Genomic DNA, 16878 nt, shown 5'->3' on the forward strand with positions numbered 1-16878 from the left:
AGAAACCCCAGAGTCGGCGACGACTGGACCTAATGGTCAGGGGTCCCTTTACTTTACCTTTAAAACTAATTAAAATGACAATAAACAAATCATTCCACCTTTCCTCTAAGGTGCGAAAGGTGACATACCTAGCTTGTCCGCTCTCCATTTTATCCTCGCAACGACCCTGTGAGGTAGGTGGAAAGATGCAGCAAATGGCACCCAAGGGGTTACCCAGTGAGCTTAATGGCGGAGTGAGGATTCAAACTCGGCTCCTAGCCCCCACACTCTGACCACCACACCACGCTAGCTTATGGAAGCCTTACGAAGCTCCGTACACCACCTTCGGAGGGCGATTGTGTTATTTAATGCTAATAATAATAATAATAATAAGAAGAAGAAGAAGAAGAAGAAGAAGTTAATGTTGATGCTCCCTCCGAGTGGTCAATCGGCCCCAACTCACCACCTCTTTGCTCTTCGGAGCGGCGCCATCTCTGGCCAGGTGGCTCCTCACCAGGAGACAAGCGTCCCTCAGCCGAGGACTCAGCTCAAACCTGTCAAAGGAAACAGCTTTAGAGCTTCCATCGAGTTGAAAGGGACCCCCAGAGGTCATCCAGCCCAACCCCCTGCAATGCAGGAATCTCAGCTGAAGCATCCGTGACAGATGGCCGTCCATCATCTGCTTTGAAAACCTCCAAGGAAGGAGAATCCACCACCTTCCAAGGGAGTCTTCTCGCAACGGTCATGTTTTATAATCCCCAACGCGATCAAAGTAGCTCTCCTATAGGAATTTTTGAAGCATAGGGCTGTCAGGAATTCAGCCTACACTCGAGTAGGACTCTGGCAGAGACACATGCCCGACTGGCATGTTCCCTCCCTCCTGGTCGATCATTTGGTAGCTTCATAAGCTTTCTTCAGCCCGAACATCACATCGACCGTTGCCAACCGACACCAGCACACTTAGGGATCTGCAGAGTTTGCGCAGTTCGTGTGACAGACCTCAGCAACTCAGCATTTTGGCTAATCTACTTTATTTACGGGACGCGGGTGGTGCTGTGGGTTAAACCACAGAGCCTAGGACTTGCTGATCAGAAGGTCAGCGGTTCGAATCCCCGTGACGGGGTGAGCTCCCATTGCTCAGTCCCAGCTCCTGCCAACCTAGCAGTTCGAAAGCATGTTAAAGTGCAAGTAGATAAATAGGTACCACTCCGGTGGGAAGGTAAACGGCGTTTCCGTGCGCTGCTCTGGTTCGCCAGAAGCGGCTTAGTCAGGCTGCCACATGACCTGGAAGCTGTACGCCGGCTCCCTCGGCCAATAAAGCGAGATGAGCGCCGCAACCCCAGAGTTGTCCACGACTGGACCTAACGGTCAGGGGTCCCTTTACCTTTACTTTATTTACATATAAACACACACAGAGCACTGCAACATGGCTCCCTCTCTCTCTAGCATCAGACAGAAAAAGGACAAAGGACAATACAGTGGTACCTCGGGTTACATACGATTCAGGTTACATACACTTCAGGTTACACACTCCGCTAACCTAGAAATAGTGCTTCAGGTTAAGAATTTTGCTTCAGGATAAGAACAGAAATCGTGCTCTGGCGGCGCGGCGGCAGCAGAAGGCCCCATTAGCTAAAGTGGTGCTTCTGGTTAAGAACAGTTTCAGGTTAAGAATGGACCTCCAGAACAAATTGAGACTCTTGAGAGTCCCATGGACTGAAAGATGATCAAACCTATCCATTCTTAAGGAAATCAGCCCTGAGTGCTCACTGGAAGGACAGATCCTGAAGCTGAGGCTCCAAGACTTTGGCCACCTCATGAGAAGAGAAGACTCCCTGGAAAAGACCCTGATGCTGGGAAAGATGGAGGGCGCAAGGAGAAGGGGACGACAGAGGACGAGATGGTGGGACAGTGTTCTCGAAGCTACCAGCATGAGTTTGACCAAACTACGGGAGGCAGTGGGAGACAGGAGTGCCTGGCGTGCTCTGGTCCAGGGGGTCACGAAGAGGTGGACACGACTAAACGACTAAACAACAACAAACCACTGTAGTCCCACTTCACGGAACACAGGAACACAAACATCCTGTCTCCGTCACTTCCCACTCTGTGGAGTCAAAACATATACTGCCATGTGAAAGACAACAATCCCATGACTGCAATCACAGAGCAGGAATTCTAACAAGGGCGTCCCTGGATTAAGGGAGAAGAAAGCGTGGACGAGAGCATTCGTTGAAGGACCAGTGCCAGATTTTGGCTGGTGCGGGGGCTTTCCCCCCCACGGGGTGCAAAAATTGAAGACCCATCATTGAGAAGATACACACGATCCCCGTCCGCTCCTGATAGCATGAGTGAGAGGGGACTAAAAGAGGCATGAGAGAAGGAAAAAAAGAGAATATTCTTATATGCTACAACGGCAGCAAGAATATTAATAGCTAGAAATTGGAAAAGTGAAATAGTACCAACCAAAAAAGGAACGGCAGGATAAATTATTTGAATATCTCGAATTGGCAAAAATGACAGGTGCGATTAGGAGACGGCCTAACCAAAAATTCCAAAAGGTATGGGATATTTACAGAGATTATCTAAAACAAAACAGTGTCCCCAAGTCAAAACCTGGATTTGCTTTGATTTTCGCAAACCACAACATGGATGACAAGTGTAGTATGTGGAAAACAGTAGAAATGAAGAAAGGATAAAAGGAGTTTAACAAATAGACAAAATAGACCCACGTTGAGGAGGACGGAAGTCTATTAGAGAAGAGAAGGAATTGGAATTAAAGAATATGGTGGCATAAGTCTGTACATAAGAATTTATGGATTTATGGTTGTATGTATGCTTTTTGTATATATATATATATATATATATATATATATATATATATATATATATATTCCCTTTTGGTTGTTGTTGTTGCCATTTTATTATTTTGGTTATTTTATTGTGTGTATTTCTTCATCAAGTAAGAAAACCAATAAAAAGCAAAAAACAAAAAAACAAAAAAAAGAGGTGTGAGGGGTTTGCAATTTACATTAAGCTGAGGCGTAAAGGTAAAGGGACCCCTAACCATTAGGTCCAGTCATGGCCGACTCTGGGGTTGCAGCGCTCATCTCGCTTTACTGGCCGAGGGAGCCGGCGTACAGCTTCCGGGTCATGTGGCCAGCATGACTAAGCCGCTTCTGGTGAACCAGAGCAGCGCACGGAAACACCGTTTACCTTCCTGCCAGAGCAGTGCCTATTTATCTACTTGCGCTGGTGTGCTTTCGAACTGCTAGGTTGGCAGGAGCTGGGACAGAGCAACGGGAGCTCACTCCGTCGCAGGGATTCAAACTGCCAACCTTCTGATCGGCAAGTCCTAGGCTCTGTGGTTGAACCCACAGCGCCCCCCGTGGACGGACCTTAAATCAGAAGAGAAAACTCATGCCTCCCCCTGACCCTTTCTCAGTCGTGTGTAGGGAGTTATGATGATTACATATTTATTTGTGCCCTCGATTTTCCCCTGACAGGAACTCCAAGGCGGCTTACGGTTAAAAACAAGAACAGCTAAAAATGTAGAAAAACATTGACAGAATTAAAACTCGCTTGCTCACTCAGTCTATCTATTAAAAACATACAGATCAATTACATTAAAAACAGCACGGCACCAACCCCTTCCTTAAAAGCAGCCAGCTCCCAAAAGCCTGTTGGAGAAGAAGGTGCTTCACCTGCTGGCAAAAGAACAGCAAGGAGCCACCACCGAGAAGGCCCTCTCTTGTGTCCCCACCAAGAGGGCCTGTGGGGGTGGAGGGGCCGAGAGCAGAGCCTCCCCAGGAGATCTCAGAGCCCGGGGCAGGCTCGCCTGAAGGAATAAGGTATTTCCGATCACCTTGTAGGGATTTGTGGGGCACTTTTAACTGAGGCCCCGAAACAGATCGGTAGCAAGTGGAGCTGTTGTGTCCTGGATTCTAGGACTTACTTCTCCTTCACTTCCGGGGGAGTTTCTCCCGAGATGTTTGCATCTTCGGCTTCCTCCGGATCGTGGCCCTCCTGGGCGGCCCCCGAAACAGGAGTCTCTGAATCACTGCCGCTACTGTCCACATGGGAAGGTAAGTCGTCGTCGTCGTCGGTGGTGCTGGGAGTGTCACTGCCGAAGCCAAGCGGGGAGCCCTTCCTGGGGGACCTCTCCTCTTCCTCTTCCTCCTCTTCCTCCTCCTCACTCGAGGTGCTCTCGTACCTGCCAGGACAGATTGTGGGGGATCAAAACGGGGGTCTTGAGGGATGCAACTCGTAGGCAGGCACACAGCCAGGTACTCCTGGTGTTTGGCAACTGGCTTTCCTGCCTCAGAGGTATCTACGTTCTATATCAGTACGTTTCCGAGCACAATTCAAAGTGTTGGTGTTGACCTTTAAAGCCCTAAACGGCCCAGGATACCTGAAGGAGCGTCTCCACCCCCATCGTTCTGCCCAGACACTGACGTCCAGCGCCGAGGGCCTTCTGGCGGTTCCCTCACTGTGAGAAGCAAAGCTACAGGGAACCAGACAGAGGGCCTTCTCGGTGGTGGCGCCCGCCCTGTGGAACGCCCTCCCATCAGATGTCAAAGAGATAAAGAACTACCTGACATTTAGAAGACATCTGAAGGCAGCTCTGTTCAGGGAAGTTTTTAATGTGTGACATCTTAGTGTATTTTTGGTCTTTGTGGAAGCCACCCAGAGTGGCTGGGGAAACCCAGCCAGATGGGCGGGGTACAAATAAATAAATAAAATAATAATAATAATAATAATAATAATTATTATTATTATTATTATTATTATTATTATTATTATTATTATTATTATAGCGCTTGACAGATTCACACCCCACAGACTTTATTTAACTGGTTGTCAGAGCTGGGTGCCAGGGTTGGGTAAGTGATAACTCACAATGTTAGCGATGTTAAGTCTTTATTCCAAGAAATGAAACACCTCGGGCCCAGAGAGCACAGCAACTCTTCCCAGGAGGTCTTGCCCCCAATGGGGCAGTTGCAAGGATTAAAGGTCCCCAGCGTCGCACCGCTAAGTCTCCTCCTGCTCCATGTCCTTCCCAAGCACCCTGAGACTTCTCCGCCTTGTCTGCCTCTGCTCTGTCCTCTTCATACCTCTGTGGGTTCTGGGAGACCAGGGAGAGGGGAGCTGGTCACAGCAGGAGGGGGAGACTCCCTGGGTTCTTCAGCAGCCTGCCTCATCTCTGTCTCCTGGTTCCCCCTCCTCTCCTGCCTCTGATTCTGGACTGCTCTCTACCACAGACTCTTCCTGCTCACTAAACCCTGTTGCCCCTTCAGCTCCTGACACCTCCTCCTCCCAGGCACCTTTCTCTGACCACTCATTGTCATCTCACCACCCAGTTAAATGGGCAGGGTATAAATAATAAAAGTATTATTATTATTATTATTATTATTATTATTATTATTTAACAGACTGAGGATTCACTCAGTCTCTTTGTGAACCACTTTTTTTAAACAACCAGCACCATCAAGCAGTGTTAAAACGCGGGTGGTGCTGTGGTCTAAACCACAGAGTCTAGGATTTGCTGATTAGAAGGTCGGAGGTTCGAATTCCCGCGATGGGGTGAGCTCCTGTTGCTCGGTCCCAGCTCCTGCCAACCTAGCAGTTTGAAAGCACGTCAAAGTGCAAGTAGATAACTAGGTACCGCTCCGGCGGGAAGGTAAACGGCATTTCCGTGCGCTGCTCTGGTTCGCCAGAAGCGGCTTAGTCATGCTGGCCACATGACCCAGAAGCTGTACACCGGCTCCCTTGGCCAGTAAAGCGAGATGAGCGCCGCAACCCCACAGTCATCCACGACTGGGCTTAACGGTCAGGGGTCCCTTTACCTTTATCTAACTAAATAGCATCTGTAGGGCTATAGATTCCCAACCTCTGCTATAATCCCACAGCTATCTCTCCAGGCTCCAAATACAGTGGTACATCTGGTTACATACGCTTCAGGTTACAGACACCACTAACCCAGAAATATTACTTCGGGTCAAGAACTTTGCTTCAGGATGAGAACAGGAATCGTGCGGTGGCAGCAGGAGGCCCCATTAGCTAAAGTGGTGCTTCAGGTTAAGAACAGTTTCAGGTTAAGGACGGACCTCCGGAACGAATTAAGTACTTAACCACTGTAGTTGAAACTTCAGCATCGAAGACACCTGGGTCTCCTCTGCCATCCCGACCCCCCCCCAAAAAAAAGAGAGGAAGCAAAAAAGACTCGTACTCGCCATTCAGAAATCCCACAAACTGGAGGCTTTTCCTCCCACTACCTGCCTCCGTCTTGGCAGGGCTGCCTCGCTTCTTCATGATGGATTTGAGGGCTCCTGTGGGGGGAAGAAGCAGAAGAAGGAAGGAACGTTCTTTAGGCACTTGCAGAAACTCTGCCATTTTGAGCAGCTGGTAGGGGGGGACTGTACCTATCCAGACCCCATGGTTTTTTTTAAGCTGCAGGGTGAAATCTAGCTATGGGACCAGTGGGAAAACCTTGAGGGTTCTTCCTAGGGAGAGCTGCAGTTATTGTATGGCTCAAGTCTTCCTATGATACGATACGATAATCTTTATTTTCATTGTCCCATACAGAACAACGAAATTGAAAAAATCTACACCAGACATTCAAAAACCAACAAGCCTGCTATCCCAGCCTGGTTGTCCCCCTAAAAACTCTGATACCCCATAATTAAATACAAGATACTCCCCCAGGAGCAAGTTTCTTGCTCAATATCTAAAGGGAATTGCCGATGATACGAATGAAGCCAAACTGAGATATCTATTAAATGATGATGACCCCCTAAGATCACTCATGGTTGCCAGATTCTTGATCAGCGTCCTATCCCTAAAGAAGAGAAACGGACTCCTGTGCGGCTCGGATAATCCCTCTAAACTATGATCTATGTTTTAGGATGTAATTAGGTGATATCACCATTGATGTCTTCTACTAATTTATGAGTAGAGGGCGATGTTTATGTTACAAATTTATTGTAATGTATGATGTTGGTCTTTTGTTTTTGTTTTGCTTTGGTTCTTGTCTGTTCTTTGTAAGTTTTGGCGGTTTTAAATTTGGAGGTTTAAGTACATTATGTTGGTATGGGAAACTGTCGTGTGATGGGCCAATGGCCGTAATAAAGATCAATACAATACAAGATACTCCCATAGGGACTACCTTACACTTTGTTTAAAATCAAAATCGCATTTGGATAGAAACTGTTTCTCAGGCGGCTAGTCCTAGTCTTCATAACCCTGGACCTTCTTCCAGAAGGCAGAAGCTGAAAGAGATCATTTCCGGGGTGCGCACTATCCTGCGCTATCTCTGCCGCTTTCTTATGGCACCTGGAAGCATAGATTTGATCCCAGGTGGTAAAAGATCTGCCCATTAGGCTATACTTCAGGCTCCCTCAAGAACCACAGCCCTCTTCCCTCTAGTTCAGGGGTCAGCAAACTTTTTCAGCAGGGGGACGGTCCACTGTCCCTCAGACCTTGTAGGGGGCCAGACTATATTTTGAAGGGAGAAAACCCCCCACGAATGAATTCCTATGTCCCACAATAACACAGAGATGCATTTTTAATAAAAGGACACATTCTACTCATGTAAAAACATGCTGAATCCCAGACCATCCACGGGCCGGATTTAGAAGGCGATTGGGCTGGATCCGGCCCCCGGGCCTTAGTTTGCCTACCCATGCTCTAGCTGTTCTTCCCTGACAGGAACAAAATGCACAAGAATTAACTGAACCGCCCTGAAGCACATTGAAGTGCATGACTGGTGGGGAACGGGTCCTTTACTGAAAAACACAGGGAAGCCTCCCCCCCCCAAAATCTCCAGATCTCCAGCTGCGGTCTCCCAGTGTGGAGGGAAGCACACTTTGCACATCCTCAGAGGTCTGAAATAACTAAGTAAAACCCAGCCCAAGCTCCAGGCTCACCAGCGCCTGTGGGGTTTTTTCCGGAATCCCATTGCACACAAACATCCTCCTGGTCCCTCGTCACGGACTGAGGGAGCAAATCCAGATCCGCACCCAAACTCTCTGTTTGCAGGGATGCTTCAGTAACTCCGCATTCCAGCAGCTTTCCGGGTTTTGCATCTTCCGGTACAGACGCGTCTGTAGCTGTACCGCGGTCTAGCTCTGCAGGAGCGGATCTGCCGTCCTCCCTTGGGGCTTTGCTTTCCGCCTCCAGAACAATCTGGGCAGCTTTCCCCTCACATTGCACAGGGGCAAGATCTGGAGATTGCGGGCTGCAGCCAACTTCGACACTGGTCACTTGCGGACAGCAGTGGACGGCCTTGTCTGCCATTTCAATGTGGTTGCCCACAGCTTGAGACCGCATGGATGGAGCAGCTTCCATGCTGGCCTCCACTGTCAGCGGCCGGGCCATCGTCTCCTTGCTGGTCAAACTCTTTGGCAACCTTGAGCAAACTTCCACCCGTAGCTCCTCGAGCTCATCGCTGGCCTCCTGCAGGTGTCCCTCCAACATGGAGATGACCTCTCGTTGATGCTGGACCGTCTGCTGAAGCAGCTGGATTTCCTTCTCGGCCTCCGACGAAACCCCGAGTAAGGACTCCATGACCCACACCTCTGCGTCCTTGGTCTCAGCTTTGCGGCCGGCGGCCGCCTCTCGGCTCGGCTTCTGGCACCGGTAGTAGAAGACCACCTCGTTCATGTCCACCTCTTCTCCGACGCCAACAGACCGGCACGTGGGCTCTCCGGTTTTGGAAGGCAGAGCTGCTCCTCTGCTCATCTTCCTGGCTCTTTCCGAACCAGACAGTTTCTCCGTCAGTCTCTTCAGCTCGGTGATTTTACTTGTCCTTGCTTTCGAAGGCTCGCCATCATTTTCAACCTCGGGACTGACCCGAGAGTCTTCCTTGCCCTCGTCGGGAGCCCCTGAATTTGGAGACTTGGGGGGGAAGTTGAAGACACAAGCCTCGCCTCCGTCCATCTCCAGCTTCTCCCAGAGCCCGGCCAGCAGCTGCTCCTTCTCCTCCTTCAACCTGCAAACCTCCTTTTCTAGAACGGGGATGGTCTTCACTTGTTCCTCCATCTCCTTCAGCTGCTTGAGGGCTGTGGCCATCTGCTCACGAACATGTTGGAGATGGGCAGGACCGACGGCAGTGGCTGGCGTGCTCCTTCCTGAATTGGAGGGGCTTAACTTGACGGAGCCTGCAAGGCTTTCCCCCGTCAGAGAGTGATCTTGAGGAGACACAATCCTGGGGAGGCTACCAGGCACCCCGATGGCTGCAGAGGGTCCCCCTGCCCGCAGACCCAGCTGCTGTTCTTCCAACCGCTTGCTCGTCTCCTGCAAGGTTTCTTCCACACGTGTGTTCCTCGCCAGCGATTTGGGAGGAGGAAGGAGATGGATGATGGGAGATGGAGACGCGGGGAGCGAGGCCTGTTTGCTCACGGGCTCCTTGATGTCGGAGGAACTACCCCACAGCCTGTGGCGTGGGGAGAAGGCTGGTTTCCGATCCACGCTGGTGGTCGACGAAAGAGATTCCGTGGAGGTCCAGCCGCTGGTTTGGCCCCGGGAAGAGTTCGGGGCCTGCTTGGCCCCCTTAGACTTGCGCTGCGGCAGAAGCTTCCGGAAGCTTTGGCCCTTCTCGATATCGTCGACGTACTTGAGGAAGTCTAGATCCAGCAGGAAGCCATAGGGGGTCTCCAGAGAGTAGGACGCCTTGTCTCCACCCTCCTCCTCCTCCTCCTGGTCGCGGTACAAGAAAGGTCCCCCAAGATCTGAAAGCAAGATGGACACAAACATGTATCAAAAGAAGAGCCGTCAAGGCAGTATGAACTCTTCAGCCCAGCCTAGGACGAGAGCTCCCCAACCTTTCCGGGTCCGTGGGCCCATTTGGAATTTCCTAAACATATTGTGGTTGCCAGAACAAGATGGCTGCCACAGGGGGAGGGGCTAGGCCAGTCGCAAATCGATTTGTTGCTCGTTCACTTTGAGTGTATGTTGCTCAGTGCTTGACTAAGCCGCTTCTGGCGAACCAGAGCAGCGCACGGAAACGCCGTTTACCTTCCCGCCGGAGTGGTACCTATTTATCTACTTGCACTTTGAGGTGCTTTCGAACTGCTAGGTTGGCAGGAGCAGGGACTGAGCAATGAGAGCTCACCCCGTCGCAGGGATTCAAACCGCCGACCTTCTGATCGGCAAGTCCTAGGCTCAGTGGTTTAGACCGCAGCGCCACCCACATGCCTACGACCCCTGACTTAGGGAGACACTTAGGAGTCCCTCGATGGAGAATTGGGCTGTATATGCCAACCCCAGTTTTTTTCTATAACAATTTGCCATAGAGAGGAAATTGTAGGTTCCTGTAGTTTCATGTACAGGCTTTCTTCCTCTGGACAGGGGTGGAGTCTTACACACAAACACACACACAGAGAAGGGATAAAGTCTTCTACCCCATTGTGTCCCAGAGAGGTTTCCTCCTCTTGGCTGCAGAGACAGATATATAGAATCCTGGAATCACAGAATCATCCTTTCCAAAGTGAGAATGTGGTGCTGGCAATGTCAAGGTTGCAGGTTCGATCAATGCAGCTGCATATTCCTGCATTTCAGTGGGTTGGGCTAGATCAGGGGTCGGCAACCTGCAGCCCATGGAGGTCGTTTAAACCAGGCATAGACAAGCTCCGGCCCTCCAGATATTTGGGACTACAATTCCCATCATCCCTAGCTAACAGGACTAGTGGTCAGGGATGATGGGAATTGTAGTCCCAAACATCTGGAGGGCTGGAGTTTGCCTATGCCTGGTTTAAACTGAGCCACTCACTCGGCGAGTCCCCATGCGCTGTGCTAAACTGGAGCAGCGCGGAGTGGAGACTCGCTTCTGCAACATCAGAAATCACATCTGCACAGATGCGATTCCGCCCATGGAGCAATCTCCGCTGGAGTGAACCGGCCCAGGCGAGGTAAACCTTGCTGACCCCTGGGCTGGATGATCCTCAGGGTCCCTTTGAACTCCGTGATTTTATGAGATTGTGTGATGGCCTGGGATTCGGACTCAAATGCTGAACCTGAGGAGTCCCAGCCTGCACAGGATTCCCCGCCTCCAGAACCAGCTGAGCCGGGGCTGGGGCTTGAGCCAGAAGGGTCCTCACCTGTGCTGGGTCCTCAGGTGCAGGCACCAGCTGAGTCTGCTCTGGCTCCTGAGGTGATCGAGGACCCATTGCCTGCAGGTGCTCCACTCTCAGCCCCGTCAGAGGAAGCTGGGGTTGCCTCTGGGTCTGGTAACCCTCCAGCCCCTCCTGAGCTGCAGAGGCTCAGGGCAGAGAGGCGGAGGGAACCAAGTTCCCGCAGGAGGAGGGCTCGCCTCCAGGCCAGGAGAGGCGAGTCACCTGAGGAACGGGGCTGCTAAAAGTCAGCCAGCCCCAGTCCCGAGTTGCAGGAGCAATATTGTTGGTTGTCAGTTTCTGCCTGAACCCTGTCCTGCTTTCCTGCCGGAGCTCCTGACCTCACCTGACTACCTGCCCTGCATCCAGCTTCAACTGTTACAGACTGCCTCCATACTGCACCTTCGACCTCGGACTGGACTCGGACCTCGCCTTTCGGTTAGCCCACGGAACCAGCACAGATTGAGATTCTAACCATGCTTTATGTGCAAAAGACTCTAGGGTCCATCATCAGGAAACGCAGGCAGGGCTAGGAAAGGTCTGTTCCAAACCGCCCACAGAGATGCCGTCACTCTAGAATCTAGATGATATACTGAGCTAGATGGATTAATGGTATGATTTTGCAGAAGGCAGCTAGCACCCTATGGGAGAGGTCCCACTAAATTCTACTCAAGAGTAGACCCATTGTAGTTAAAGGCCATGACGAACTTAGAACCATTTGTTTCAGAGGATCTGGGAATACCTAGCATGGCATGCGACCCAAGGTCCTTATCATAAGGAGAGTGAAATAAACTGCAAATTTCTCATTACCTGGGAGATTCTGATTCAGGTGTGCAGGCTGGGCCATTTTCCTCTGCTGGGTCCTCCCGAAGTTTCTGAGAAGGCAATGGGAACCTAGAAGAGGAACACTTGGGAGTTAAGACTCATATATTATTTTTCTGTGATATCTGTGCAGCAGCCGCGTAAAGATGCACCACTAAACGCCGCAGGAGTTACTGGAGTATGCAAGTGTTGGGTTCCCCTGCATGGCCGGCAATGTCCTGCACCCTTACCTGCAAGTAAGCCCCATTGAATTGGTGGGGTTTACTTCTTAGGCTTGCCCCACCACAATATGTCTTAAAACAGGTAATGAGCCCTTCGTAGCCCCTGCTGACTTCTGAGAACCTCATAACTCGGCAACAAGGAGGACTTTTTTTTGACAGCTGAAATTGTCAAGAAACTGAATCCGGAGCCCAATAAAACATTCTCATGCCCCCCCCGACCCACCGAACAAACACACATTGTGCAGAATCACAGAAGATGCACCCCCTAGTTTATAAACCCATCTCCAGCACCCAGAAGTCTCCCTTCCCACTTCCAGCTGCTTTCACCAGCAGCAGTTCTGAACACCCTTGTTTTGCTCTCAACAAATATGGCAAAGTCACAGAGTCAGGACTTTCCCCATTGCGGCTGTCCCCGAGCGACAACAAGCCTCTGAGAACGTGCAGACTACGCGCACCCCGGGAGACAAGCGACAAGAAAGCCACCTGGGGTTTAGAAGCACGAGTCTTCCAGGCCTCCAGGCTGATAAATTGAAAAATCCCTCCTTGTTAGGACTTGCCTGCCTGGAATCAGCACACATTCTTCCTTGCCTCCTCTGGCAGCATCTCTGCATTGGCTCGCGTCCTAGACGCCTGCCTTTCGGAGCACAGCTTCATTCCTGCCCCGGGACCGTGCGGGTTTTCTCGACAGCAACCCCCCCAGTAACACCCGCAAGTCCAGCTCTGCAGCTTTTGCCTTGGCTGAATTGCCGGCTTGTCCCAAACGGCTACAAGATGTTCAGCTTGTTGCTTTTTTCCGCAAGCGTCCGAGACGCAAATCAGAGTCCAGCTATTTTCATGTGGCCAAAGGGTGGAGTGTTTTTAGTTTAGTGCAGAGAACTGTAGCAGGAAACCGCTCCCCCCCAATCATTCAGTTTGTACAAACTTCACACACACTCACACACTACATACGCTGCGCTTCTGTTATAAATTCATAGAAAATCAACCATACATCGGATTTGCACTGTTCCACTTTTATTTTACTCCATGAAGGAAGGACTACAAAATGGGGAAGGTTTGATACAGGGCAACCATAATCCCTTGACCATACCAGCACATCCACAGGAGCCCTGCCCAGTTGCTATGCCAACCCTGATGGTCCTAGACAGAAGACCATCAAGATCACAAAGAACTTGCATATGGGAGTGGATTCAGCTTGGACTGGAACAAAGGACAATGATCAGATCTTCCCTCAGGGGGCAGGAAACTGCGACTACATTTTGTCTTCAGAGAATAATTCCTGGGGAGGGGGAAAGGGGGAACCAGCCAGGTGACAGGACACTCAGGTTACCACCACAACTCCTCCCTCAACCCCTCCTTTCTGTGATGTATGCATGATGTTTCTGGGGGTGGGCTTGACCTAGGGGATGGGAATTTCAAAAGTCTTTATAAGACCTGGCACACCATTTTTTTCTGTGTCCCTCCTCTCTCCTGCAAGTGAGGGGAGCACCCTCTTGCAACAGTTCAATAAAGGCCAAGCCTACAGGCTGCTGTTTTGCTCCAAGTTATCCTGGTTGGTGTCTTTGTTTTTGTCCAAGGGAGCCCTCGGATTTTTCCGTTAACAGAACACAGACGGGAATTAATACGTGTGTCTGTGTCTTTAAAGTACGCCTTGCAGACTTCCGGGTTAGCGCCATCGACTAATGGTGGAGTCCCTCCGAGCTCCGGAGGGAATCGGCTCCGTAGGGTTTGGGTCTTGCCGCTGCGGCGACGCGGGGACCCTCAGAAATCACAGGCGCTGAAGCCTGTGAACCTGGTGACTCGGTGGGCACCATTTGCGCCCCCCGACCCGCGAAGGAGCCTTTTTAAAGGCTTCGGAACGGGGGACGGGGTGAGCGGCGCGGTGCTGAGAGTCGACTGCTTCTCCTGCGGAGTGAAGCCGCATGCCATGGTCGGAGAGCGCTGACTTCTTCTTGTGAACAATTGGACTTTAAAAGCAACAACCCGTGAGTAGTACAGAAATTGGATTTGCAAAGAAATTTTTTTTTTGAATTAGGCACGATCGGGGAAGGCGCAAACAGGAAGTCCGTCTCCCCGTCTTGTAAATAATTTAAAGCAAGGACTAGTTAACTAAGGTCGAGAGAACTTCTTCTTCTTTATTGGGTAAAAGACATTAATTTCACGATTTGGCAGTATAAGTAATTTTACTGGAGGATAAGAGTTAATTTTGAGAGCTGAAGTGCCACCCCCCCAGACCCGGGAGTGATCCGCGAGAGAGCCTGTTGAGGAGATATAGAAGAGTTTGACAGCTGTCAAATTGGCTGTCAAGAAGGAAAAAGAGAACTTTGTTTCTGCTGTCTCTGCTGGATATATTTGTTACAATTTGGTTATATTTTGTTGAAAACAAGGAAGAACTGATACAAACTAACTTGATTTTTGGATTTGAACTGGAAGGAAGATAAAGTAACCAAAATCCCTCTAGAGGGGTTTTTGGGACATTACAAGAATGGCTGAAGGAGGAAAAATTCAAGCTAAATTGGACAGAGTTTTTCTTCTCTTGGGAAAGTTACAAGGCCAAATTGATGTTTTGGCTACCAATGTTGCAACTCTGGACTTAACAGTAAACAAATTCATTGAATTTGATAAGGATTTGACTCAGGAAGTTCATGCAGCTGGACAAGAAGAGAAACTTGAGATATTTGAGAGTGTGGAGAAAGAGATATATGTTGTTTCTGAGGAAAAGGAAGGAGGAGATGTAATGTTGCAGATGACAAAGGAGAGCCAGAGGCCTGACATGATGGTTACAAAGGAAAATAAGTACTGGATGATGAAAATCTGGTCTGAATTGGAGATTGAAGAATGGAGAGATCTCCTTATGTGGAGATCTGAAGACCTATGGATTACAAATTTGATTAAGGTGGAAGTTGGAGCTTTCGGGACATTTGGACTTAAAAGGAGTAAGAAACAAGATTCGGGCTCCACTTTTAAGTATGGAGGTCTGGCTGGAAGAAACATGGACCCTATTGGGACAGAGCTTCTCCGAGATCTGGTGTTTAATATTAAGGACTACCAAAAAAACCAGCAGAGAGGAATTGAGAGAGAATTAAGAGCCTCGGACGTGAGGTCTCCAGGCTGATAGTAGACTAAGACTGATGGACATTTGTTGGGGATCGAAACCAGGAAAGGGTGGGGTGGGGTTTGGGAATCCAAAGGGTGTACAATTATAATCTGTTTTTTTATTTTGTTTTGTTATTAGTATGAAAATTGGGGAATTCGTGGAAGGGAATTTGGGTCGACTTTAGAAAAAGGTTTTAAGAATGAGCACTGATGTACAAATATTGATGTTTATAAGTTAAAATTGGTTTTTCTAAAATGAATTAAATATAAAAAGGTCAAAAATTGGGGATAAGAACTTGTTGAATTAACAATTTGAATTGGAATGTAAGAAGGGGAGGTGTGGGGAAGTCAGGGAAATATGTTATTGAAAATACGGATTGTAAACTTTATGTGTTTTTAACTTTTTTCTTTTTTCTTTTTTGATTTTTTAATGTATTAAGGTGGAAAATCTCAATAAATATCTTTTAAAAAATAAAAATAAAGTACGCCTTGCATGCTTGCATGAATCAGAACAGCGGACATGTTTGGGACGCCAGCACAAACCGTGATGGCATTCTCCAAAGCGGTCTCTGGGACCATTTCCTGCCACTTTGGAGCGCTTTCAGACGCTGGCTGCTGCTTCTTGGCTGGGCAGCATCAATCAATCACATGTTCTAAAATTAGCTTCCCTTGCGGAGATGAAGGGCCCTTTGAAAACAGCGCTGCCTGCCTCTTCCCCTCGAAAGGCCAGGAATGAGGCCTTTTCAAAATCCCCAGACCAGGGGAAACAGCAAAAGGAAAATAATAAGATGGACAGGACAGAGAACCATCTCTCAGCTGGAGAACTTCCTTGAGACAGATACCTTTCTGCCTAAGCTGATATTCTCCAAGTGTCCCGATTTCCCAGGGACAGTCCTAGAATTACAAGAGCCATCACAGATTCCGATTTGATCCCTGAATGTCCCTGAATTGACCTTTCCCTCCGCGTCTCGGAGAACAATTAAAAGTTGGCGCTTGTCTGTGTAGGGGCAAAAACGGAGCGCTCTTTATCCTGAAGATAAAATCCCTGACCAAATGAAGGGAATGGTGAAATGGGCATACAAAGCCCTTCCTATAATTTTGAAGGGAAAAGTCACCCATCCACCTTAAATTATTTCATTGCAGTGCTTCCGTTTCTTAGGAAATGCATGGATTCCTTTATTGTAAATGGAGCCTTACACTGGTATTCAATGGAGCTGACTCCTGGGTAAGTGGGTCAAGACTGGGCAGCCTCATACCGCAATCCTACGCATTTTTACTCAGAACTAAGTCCTACTGAGTTCAATAGGATTTGGGACGCAGGTGGCGCTGTGGGTTAAACCACAGAGCCCAGGACTTGCCGATCAGAAGGTTGGCAGTTCGAATCCCCACAACAGGGTGAGCTCCCGTTGCTCGGTCCCTGCTCCTGCCAACCTAGCAGTTCGAAAGCACGTCAAAGTGCAAGTAGATAAATAGGTACCGCTCCGGTGGGAAGATAAACGGCGTTTCCGTGTGCTGCTCTGGTTCGCCGGAAGTGGCTTAGTCATGCCGGCCACATGACCTGGAAGCTGTACACCGGCTCCCTCGGCCAATAAAGCGAGATGAGCGCCACAACCCCAGAGTCGGCCACAACTGGATCTAATGGTCAGGTGTCCCTTTAC

At 49.4% G+C, this 16878-nt stretch overlaps 1 protein-coding gene across 1 annotated transcript in view; it reads right to left on the bottom strand.

The window, feature by feature from the left end:
• Positions 1–16878, bottom strand: part of KANK3 (KN motif and ankyrin repeat domains 3) — a 35328-nt gene that overhangs the window by 8365 nt on the left and 10085 nt on the right. The window contains exons 2-6 of the mRNA XM_053372432.1: positions 11895–11978; positions 7902–9704; positions 6206–6305; positions 3932–4189; positions 443–533 (exon numbers count right to left, since the gene is read on the bottom strand). Coding sequence (XP_053228407.1) covers positions 443–533; positions 3932–4189; positions 6206–6305; positions 7902–9704; positions 11895–11931 — 2289 coding nt within the window. The 5' untranslated portion in view covers positions 11932–11978. The remainder of the gene's footprint in view (positions 1–442; positions 534–3931; positions 4190–6205; positions 6306–7901; positions 9705–11894; positions 11979–16878) is intronic.

Source organism: Podarcis raffonei, chromosome 18 (genome assembly GCF_027172205.1).
Source record: "Podarcis raffonei isolate rPodRaf1 chromosome 18, rPodRaf1.pri, whole genome shotgun sequence".
NCBI classification, from domain to species: Eukaryota; Metazoa; Chordata; class Lepidosauria; order Squamata; family Lacertidae; genus Podarcis; species Podarcis raffonei.